Source organism: Sorex fumeus, unplaced genomic scaffold (genome assembly GCF_029834395.1).
Source record: "Sorex fumeus unplaced genomic scaffold, SorFum_2.1 ptg000029l, whole genome shotgun sequence".
Taxonomy (NCBI): domain Eukaryota; kingdom Metazoa; phylum Chordata; class Mammalia; order Eulipotyphla; family Soricidae; genus Sorex; species Sorex fumeus.
Genome location: NW_026606086.1, coordinates 14,294,926 through 14,305,705, shown reverse-complemented (window position 1 = coordinate 14,305,705; position 10,780 = coordinate 14,294,926). Strand labels below are relative to the sequence as shown.

At 34.1% G+C, this 10,780-nt stretch overlaps 1 protein-coding gene across 2 annotated transcripts; it reads left to right on the top strand.

The window, feature by feature from the left end:
* The first annotated feature begins 3,339 nt into the window (after positions 1–3,339).
* LOC130024794 (olfactory receptor 6C3-like) lies at positions 3,340–9,903 on the top strand. Of its 2 annotated transcripts, XM_056115574.1 has the most exons (2): positions 3,340–4,254; positions 9,892–9,903. In XM_056115574.1, the coding sequence occupies exons 1-2, from the start codon at positions 3,340–3,342 to the stop codon at positions 9,901–9,903; spliced, it is 927 nt and encodes a 308-aa protein (XP_055971549.1). The 2 variants fall into 2 exon arrangements, with proteins under 2 accessions (XP_055971549.1, XP_055971548.1); XM_056115573.1 differs by lacking the exon at positions 9,892–9,903 and having other exon boundaries at positions 3,340–4,275.
* The last annotated feature ends 877 nt before the right edge of the window (positions 9,904–10,780 follow it).

The following is a 10,780-nucleotide window of genomic DNA, read 5'->3' as shown; positions in this document are numbered from 1 at the left end:
AATGGGAGAACTGTGCTACAGTGCTACTTTCTGATAATTCCATTAACCATTTAGTGGTAATAAGCAATATAAAATAAATTATTGTGGGCCTGCTGAGGGGGCAGGCTTAGGCAATGGTTGGGAAATTGAGACAATGGTGGAGGAAAGGTGACAGTAGTGGTGGGATTTGTGTTGGAATATTGAATGGCCGTAACAAATCATCATGAACAACTTTATAAACCCTGGTGTTTAATAAAGTGGGAAGAAAAAGAAAATAGTGGAGGATCAGGAGATTACACTTTGATGGTGGGAAATGCAGTAAGTAAGTTTATCAATATCATAACTGTTAACACCACTGTTATTTATGAAACTATAATTAATAATATAAAGACAAAGATACTTTGTTAACAAGTTTATGAAATTAAAACATGTTCATAAAATTCTATATAAAACACAGAACATGGATATAAGCAGAAATCTCTATGGAATTCTTTACATTTTGAACAAAGTAGATTATTGACTTTCCTTCAAATAGCCTTTCATAAATATTGCTATGATATTAGTAGGGGTTTTAGAAAAGTTTTCCTAAGTTCCAATGGACAGTAAAAGAGAAAACCACTATTCATTCTTTTTAGTATATCATACATTTCAAAAGGCTCAAATCGTGGCTCATGTCCCAAGTAGTGCTTTCTCTCACTTCATTATGTTATACTAACACTTCTATAGGATACTAAAATTAGTGACATATGCACCCTAGCTTAATCTTATAATCTTGAAGTTATGGGAGAAAAATGTGACTCTTTTTATAATCACGGAAGAATAAAATCCTAAAGCAAAGTTTTAAACACTCAATATTATATGTTGACTAAATTTTCCCTAATTTACTCAATGTATTTATATATTTATATGTTCATATCAATATTTTAAAATTCACATCAATAATACACCTATAGCTTTTAATGATGTCTCTCCTTTGCATTCTGCTTAATGAATTCCCCTGAGCTAACAAGACACAGATAAATATATTTAAGTCCAGTTTCATTTGTTTGAAATAAACAGATGATGATTCCTTATCTTTTTTTTCAAAACTGCCTTGGCTGTAATATATAACAACATCTGAAACCTAAGGAAACTTTTAGAATATAAATATATATAAAATAAAAAATAGAAATAGAAAAAAATTAGAAATAGATAAATAGATAGATTTCTAAATAAATCAGAAAATATTTAAAATGTTTAGGCAACTATAAAGAAATTTGTTTTAATAAATGTTTTACACTTATGAAAGGGGACAAATGAAATATTACTACTAGTGAACTCAGAAATACCTGTTTAAATATAATATTGGTTAAAAGATACAAAGCAGGAATGAGTGTGTTAAAACAAATTATTTGAACTTTTATAATAAAATATTATAGAGAATATCATGGTTAAATATTATTAGTCTAACAACTAAAAAACTTTAAGCCTTGAGAATCATGAAAAAGTTAGGTCAACTCTCATTTTGAGAGTATAATGGAAATCAAATTCATTGCTAAATATATTAGCAACTCTAAAATTTTATAAGTATTTCAGCAAATCAGATTATAAAATCTGAGACTAAACCAACTATAACCAAAAGTAAGTCTGCATATTACTATTTTATATATATGTATTGTATATATGTTAAATGTTTTTCATAATTTTTAAATCTTATTGTCTTGTTTTTTGATTTATACTCCTGGTGGTATTAAAAATTAAGTTATGTTGTAACTAAAAGAAGACTTTTTTAATTAAGTCATAAAGCAATTCAGTAAGTCTTTAATTGTTCATTTATATGATATAACTAAATGTTAGTATGTAATTTAAAAGATTACATAAAAGACATTCCTATTTGAAACTATTTCTTATGTTTTGTAAATGTTATTCTGACTATCAACTTGTACTTTTTAAAACAATATTGCAAAAAGTTAGTTGTGCAATTTATGAATTAATTTTTCTATATTATTAATTTTAATTTTAAAATTTTCCCTTCTTCTCATTTCTATTTTTATGGGAAAATGACATGGGAGAGAGATAACACTGGAAAAACTGTTAAGAAAATAATAGGAGAGAATGTAAGAAAACATTTCTGCAGATACATGTGCATCACAAAGCAATAAAATTTTTATGCTTATTGTTTAACCTTATAAAGTGTTTCTGAACTGTGTATCATGTTTTAAAACACAAATTATGCAGGCAAGCTTAAATATCCTCTATATTCAGGTTATTTAGAATCCAGACTTTTTTTGCCATGACAGTAGGAAAATTAGCCATTTATGGCATTCATTAGCATTCCATATTTTTATTTGTCTATTGAAATTTATGTTTAAATGCAAATTTCTGTCTTTTATACAAATATTTTTTGTGGGGAGGGTATGAGGATAGAGAAGGGATTTGAGCAATGCCCATTGATGCTCAAGAGCTACTTCAGGCTCTGTGCTCCGGAGTCACTAGTGGTGCTCAGGGAACTGTGGGTGGTGCAGTACTGGGGACTAGACCAGAGAAGCTTTAGGCAACGCAAACACCTTCACTTCTGTACTAGAACTCCAGGCCCTGAGTAAATTAGAACATATAAGAGAGAGGAGAGTGCCCTTAAGAAAAGGAAAATAAATTATACACCCACCCCACTCTGGAATGAAGGGGATTCCAGAATGCGTGCACCTAATGAAATTTGCTATATGAATTTTCAGAAACCAATTGTATATCAGAATAAAATAGAACATTTTGGGGGGGTGAGGTGAGCCCCTGTCTGGAAGTGCTTAGGGTTTACTCCTGGCTCTGTGCTCAGGAATTACTCCTGTGTTATCATATGGAATGATGGGTATTGAATCCTGGTTGATTGTGTGAAAAGCACGCACCATATATGTTGAGCTCGACCCTCGAAGTAGACAAAGGCAATATACCTGATTTAGAGAAGTTACCTGAAATTATTCAACTAGAAGTCAATAAAAATATTTTGTAGCTTTTAATAAAAGAAGGTAAATATTAAAATGTGTAAACACATAATATTAAAGAAACATTAGAAAGAATAGCTTCTGTATTGTTAAATATTCATGTTCTGATATATATTAGCAAATTTAAATATTTGACTTTTTTATCCAGACGTCATAGAGTATTTTCAAAGAGCAGACTATTTATTTAAGATAATTAGTGCAATTTGAATGTAGGAAAATGAAAATTGGAGAAAAATTACTGAATAGAAACATTTATTTTAAATTTTATAAGTAATCAATCACCAGGGTATAAAATACGTAGTCTACACTAATTTTGTTTTATTTTTATTCTGTTTTATAGGGAAAACTTGCATTTTCTCTTGTAAAGGGGAGGAGAAGAATGACAATGAAAAATCACACAGCACCCACAGAATTCATTCTTCTAGGGCTGTCAGATGATCCAGAGCTTCAGCCTGTGATTTTCCTCTTTTTATTTATTACATATATATTAAGTATCACTGGAAATTTGACCATTATCACTCTGACCTTGGTGGACTCTCATCTACAGACCCCTATGTACTTCTTCCTCAGAAACTTCTCTATATTAGAAATTTCCTTTACAACTGTCTGTATTCCTAGATTTCTAGGCACAATAATCACCAAAGACAAAACAATTTCATATAACAGTTGTACAGCTCAGCTGTTTTTCTTCATCTTCATGGGCATAACTGAATTTTACCTTCTCACTACTATGTCCTATGATCGCTACGTAGCCATCTGCAAACCCCTTCATTATACAACCATCATGAACAAGAAACTCTGCATTATACTTGTCTTTTTTGCTTGGCTGGTCGGATTCTTAAATATCTTTCCACTGGTCATTCTTTTCCTTCAGTTAGATTATTGTGGTTCCAATATTATCGATCATTTTACTTGTGACTATTTTCCCCTCTTACAGTTATCGTGTTCAGATACAAGGCTCTTAGAAGTGATTGGTTTTTTCTCTGCATTAGTAATCCTGCTTTTCACATTGGTGTTAATCATTATATCCTACATGTTTATCATTAGAACAATTCTGAAACTTCCTTCAGCCAGTCAAAGAAAAAAAGCGTTTTCGACATGTTCCTCTCACATGATTGTCATATCCATATCCTATGGAAGCTGCTTATTCATGTATGCCAACCCATCAGCAAAAGAAAAGACATCACTGAATAAAGGAGTAGCTATTCTGAATACTTCTGTTGCTCCTATGATGAATCCATTTATCTACACCTTGAGGAATCAGCAAGTGAAGCAAGCCTTTAAAGATACTATCCAAAAGGTTATCTATTCAAATAAATGAAGGTATCAGTAGCATTAAAGGAATAAAATGTTGTGAATACTTTCTATTACACATACTTTAAAATCTATTTCATAGCAATGATTGACTATTATTTTATTTAATATTCAAAGTTTTCTTTTAAGCTTTTTTCTTTTAAAACTTGTTGATTTTCTCAAAGTCTCCATATTTCAATTTTTCACCTCACACCTGGCAGTGCTCAGTGTACTGGAAGTGGTGCAGGTTACTGAATCTAAGTCAGTTAGCAAGGAAAGTACCCTACCCATTAAACTAAAACTCTGGCCCAATATGATTCTCTCCCCATTTAATCAGTTAAGTGGATTAATCTTTATTTCTCCAGAAGTTTGTGGCAGTTTAGATGATTTATTTAAATAAATGTGGATGAATGGAGAAAATCTGTGTTACTAATTATGATTTTTTTAAGTGGTTTCTTTCTTTTAATGTATGTTCTGGTATTATTTTTGGGTGTGTGGTAATGCCCTGTGGTGCTCAGGCCTTACTACTGGTTCTGTGTTCAGGAATCACTCCTAGTAAGGCTCCTCAGACCATCTGTGTTGTCAGGGATCAAACCCTGGTTGGCTGCACGTAAAGCAAGTTATAAAATCCGCTGTTTTATTACTCTGTTCCGTGTTGTATTTTGATTTTGACAGAAAGAGGCTTACTTTAGTCATGGATTGAATTTTTCCTTTCCTTTACAGAAATAGATGCTACCAGGAAAGTTTTAATCTCCCTTACAATTGCATAAAGTCCAAAATCATTTTGTATTTCAGAATAAACATCTATTTAACACTGTAACACTGTTCTCCCATTGTTCGTCGTTTTGCTTGAATGGGCACCAGTATGTCTCATAACAAATTGTGAGCTTGTTGTTACTTTTTGGCATATCAAATACGTCACAGGGAGCTTGCCAGGCTTTGCGTGCAGGTGAGATACTCTTGGTAGCTTGCCGGGCTCTCTGAGAGGGGCAGAGGAATTGAATCTGGGTTGGCTGCGTACAAGACAGATGCCCCACCTACTGCTATCGCTCCAGCCGGACAAACATCTATTAAATTTTTTAAATTAGAAATTATGTATAATCCTATAAGTAAACTGTTAACAACAGCTATTATGATAGTGATTTGGAAGGACATTATGTATAAAATAAAATCTTTATTATTATATTCTAAACAAGTCTGATTATTTTCTTTGTATGGAAAAGAAAAGAGGATTTTTCTTTAAGTTCATTACTTATAAATATTAAAAAAGAAAGGAAGCAATGTAAAATATAACAAGAATAATTTAATACATTATGATACACTAAGTTGTACTCTGGAAAATTGTGTTTTGATCTTAGGGTCTGAAAAGGATATTAGGATTTTATAAATAGAAAATATAAATACTATATGCTAATCATATTTTATACATTCCACTTTGTATTATGGGGGCCTAATTATATTAATTTTACAAGACATCGTAGAGAATGACAATTCCTATTTAATAGATAAATCAGCTGATTAAAATAAAGTTTGCAACTTCAGTTAGATTGCAACTTCTTTTTCATTTATTCTTGGTCGGGGTGGGGGGGGCACACACAGACATTGCTCAAAGACTTCTCCTGTCTCTATCCTCAGGAATCATTCCTGGCAATGCTTAGAGCACCATGTGTGGAAACAGAGATCAGATCTGGACTTCAAACCTAGCTATACCTTGTACAAGGCAAGCGCCTTAGCCCTACACTATTTCTTCAGTTCTTAGATTGTAAATCTTAAGAAGTGGGATTTAAATATACTTAACTTTGTATTAAAATACAGATTAGGAGAATTAATTTATTTTTTAAACTTTGGTGATTAATAAGTTTATGACATAAGTTAATGTTACACATTAAATAGTAAATTTTAATATGTTATCAATCATTGAGCCTTTACTTTTTAATATTACCATTGCTTGTAACTGAGGTAAAGTAAAGTAAGTAAAGTAAAGGCCCTCCCGTTGATCATCGATTTGCTCGAGCGGGCCCAGTAACGTCTCCATTGGAGACTTTGTTGTTACTGTGTCTGGCATATCGAATACTCTCGGTAGCTTGCCAGGCTCTCCGAGAGGGGCGGAGGAATCGAACTCGGGTCGGCCATGTTGGCCACTTGTAAGGCGAATGCACTACTGCTGTGCTAAAAATCCTTAAAAATACTAAAACAGATTCAAAATGATCTCAAATAATGAGGAGGAAAATATTTCATGTTTTAAAACTATTTGGTGAATATTCATACCATTTTATTTAGAGAATGTACCAATTTATATCCCACCCAACTGTGAATGAAAGTCCCTATTTTTCACACTACCTAACAACATTTTTTCTGTTCTTTGTGTTATAGATCATTCTTGAAGGTGTGAAATTATATGTTAAATTGATTAGCATTTTCCAATAAGAAGTAACAATGCACTTGGTATTTTTCATGCTTTATACCATTCTCATTTTATATGACCTATGCAACCATTTTCAAACTCAAGTTATCTTTTTTACTCCATCTAGATAGTTGAATTTACACTGCTATCTTTTACAAACATATGCATCACCTGTGCTTTTTGGAAAGGCACGTATTAATCCTGTATCTTCACTTCACATATATAGAGTTTGTGTAGGCAGTAAATTCTCAAGGCAATACAAATGTGCGAACAACAAATTAGCACGGTTTCATATGAAGTTATCAATGATTAGACAAAGAAACACTAATCTATGCAATGATTTATTTTTTTAAACTTCAGTTGAGGTAACATTGACTTGATAGTATTCATAGTTTTAATGTAGAAAGTTACTGTATCTCCACATCTATCAAAATGATAATACATAGTGTTTGAGCTGATAGTACACAGCATTAGAACTAACTGTAGGTCCCACTACTTAGAGCCAGTTCTAGATCATCTCTACATTTAAACTTTGGTGAGGAGCAACTTGATTAAAACAAAAGTAAAATACTGAGGAATTATTTACAAATTGTGCAATGACCCAGTGGTTCTCAGGGCTTTATTATGGAATGTTCAGAGATCACTCATAGCCACACTTAGGTGACCATAGGTGATGGCAGGGATACTACCTTTTCTTCCCCTGGATAATTTCTTATAGAACATGTTCACAGAAAAAAAAAATTTGCATTGTGTTGTAAGGCAATAATCAGAAATTCTGTATTTTCTATGCCACCTTGATAAAATGGATACCACTACTAGATTTTCAGCTAATTTATATTCTTATTATTTAAAACTAACTTATAAAAAAAGATGTTGAAATATTAAGGTTTCTGTTTGGAGAAACCATAGTAGTGGATAGGCTGTTTGCCTTGCATGAAGCTGTCTAGGTCCCTGGTTCAACTTCTGACATCTCATATTATCACCAAAGCACTGTAGGCGTAATTCTTGAATAGATAGCTAACAGTAAGCCTTGGCACCTCTGAGTGTGGTTCAAAATCCCAAACTAAGCCAAAACTATTAAGATTTCCTAAATAAATAGTATGCTTTTAAATAGAGTGACAAGAGATGTAAGTTGGAAAGCATTCATTACGTGTAGACTATTTATTAACTTTCAAAGTAAGTTTCTTTGCTTGAAATTTAACAAATGCTATTTACAATGTCTTCTTTATTTCTTTAATTTGAGGAAAAAGAGGAAGTAAGATAAAAGGGAAAATGCTTAAATTGGAGCATTCTTTCCCACTATTATCAAACACTCCTACTGTTTTCTCCTTTAAGTCTTGAAACAATCTGTTGGAGCTGGGCTGAGCTGTCAGGGAGAGCCCATGTAGACTGCACAAGGGGCAGGAACATAGGGAGACATGAATATGGGTCAGATTTCTGGTGTGTCCTGACTTGTTTGGGTGAAGCTGAACAGTTTTTCCCTTCAAACTGCCTTCAGTAAATAATTTCAGTATATTGAATGGGGCAGTTTTCCTTTTCTCACAGAAACTTGGCTGGTCTTTGACATGCAGATCTAAGGTGCTAGCCAGGCTTGATCTTTGACTTGTAAATTCAGGGCTCCAGCCCAGCCTTCTTTGGGATGCAAATTTCAGATACTTGTCTTTGGGCTGCAGATTCCAGGTTCTAGCCAGACTAGGCTTTGGGCTGCAAATCCAAATACTTGTAAACCAAGAAGGGGTTAGGTTTTGGTTTTGTACATTTATTGGAGGCCAAAATACACTGGCCGGATGACTCAGGAAAACAAAATATGTTTTGCTGCCTCAATGTTCTTTCTGTAACTTCTTTTGATGACATCACTGTTTTGTGCCCTTTAGAGGTACCATGATTTCGGGGCTCTCTACCTTTGTTACAGGTGTGGGAGAACCTGGCCCTTCATGACATAAATTTCTTTTGCCTTTCTTGTCTCAGTGCCTCCAACTGAACGAATATTCACGCAATAACTATCAAGTCAAACTGTTGCACAATTTTCAGAATCTAAAGTATACTGATAATAAAATTAAAAGTCCATAGAAATATACCTTTTTAGAAGATTTCTTTAAGCAGAAATAAAGAGGCAAGGCAATGAATTCATGCTTATTCAATGACTTTTATAAATATATTAATAATAATGTCCATTAATGAAAAGCTGACATGAATTATTAAGTTGAATTGATAATCTGAATCACTTTCATCAAATTCAGATTCAAATCAGTTTCTAGGAAAGGAGAAGCTTATGTAAGGAGAAAATATACTGATAATTTAAGGAAGCCCTTGCAGTTTAACCACACCTGTGCAATTAGTTTCACAGTCAGTAAGGAGATGCACAAGCAGCATGCTTTCATATAAGCAAGAAGTTCTAATCCTTCATGAGTAAGAGTTAGGTCATTATGCAAATAGATGAGTAAGGTGCTGACTGAGGAATAATCTGTATACTTATAAAATATAAGAGATGCAGGATGCACATCCAGATCACATAAATAAATCTCAATATAAAAAAGGAGAAAAGTGTCAAGACAATGTACTATGAATTTTATTGAAGCTAATTTGCATCACATTAAAAATGTTTTACTAGATAACCTCATCACTGCCTATGGCCTAGATACACATTGTACCTGTCTCTCGAAAGGGAGGAAAAAAATGACTTGCCATAGACATGCTGCTGGACCCAGCAACAGACTGTTTCATTTGGGGAACCTCCAAGGGGGTGGGTGAGGCCCCTCCATGCCCCAAGACACCCAGCCTCAGCAGTTAAAAACCTCCAGAACTCAACTGCCACCATGATCATGGCCACTCTCCACACGCTTGGGCCAAGCTTCACCCAGGAGTGAGCCTATTCCTGGACCATACAGTGGCATTTTTGGCTGAGTGGCATCTCATACCTCACATCGCTCATACTCCTCCAAGAGTAGCACACCACATTTTGATGGGGTTTAAAGTAGAAGGTAATCAATTAGGGAAACATATTTCTACAGATCTATCTATCTATCTATCTATCTATCTATCTATCTATCTATCTTTCTATCTATCTATCTATCTATCTATCTATCTATCTATCTATCTTTCTATCTATCTATCCACACATGCCTCAACCTTTAACAACATATTAGTCACTTCTTATAGAAAGGCTTAATGGCCCCTGGGTGAAATACAACTATTTTCACACACTCTCCTCTAAGGAAGTTTTTTGGAGCATTTTCAGAGCTTTATTCATAACAAACAATAGTAAATAAATTATTTCATTCTGCTTTGGACAGGAGTTGGGGTTCAGGATGGAAACATCTAAAATATGATGGTGGGAAGGCGTAATGGGGGTGGTTTTGGTATTTGAATATTAGATGTAATAAAATATTATGAACTGTACTGTACTGTCCTCCTGTTGTTCATTAATTGCTAAAGCGGGCACAGTAACATCCATTGTGAGACTTGTTGTTACTGTGTTTGGCATATTGAATAAGTCATAGGGAGCTTGCCAGGCTTTGCCGTGCGGACAAGATACTCTCAGTAGCTTGCCAGGCTCTCCGAGAGGGATAAAGGAATTGAACCCAGGTTGATCGGGTCAGCTGCGTGCAAGGCAAATGCCCTAACCACTGTGCTATTACTCCTTATAAAAATAAAATAAGATTTAAAACAGTAAATAAATAAATTTATTGTACATGCGACACATCATAAGACACTTAATGCCAATTTCCATTATTATCACACCATATTTGATGGGGTTAAAATATGGTGTGAATAAAAAGAACACCTGTAAGGGAGATTAGAGGCTGCCCTAAAAGCCTCCATCTAGACTGGCAAGCTATGGAGAGTATTCCGCCCACACAGCAGATCCTGGCTGTTAGGTCCCTAGGGACCCTGAGGGAGATTCCAGAGTTAAAACTCTATAAATTAGTAACTCTCCCTTTCCTGCCCGCTCCCTAGCAGAGCTTTAGAGTGAAACCATTCCTTATTGGAATGCAAATTCTGAAACCATTTGTTGACTCTTCCCTGTTGGGATGTAAATTCGGGAACCATTTGTTGGGCTTTCCTCATCTATTACCTCTGTTAGGAACTCTTCCCTTATCCACCTCCAGAATGCAGGGCTGAGAATCAA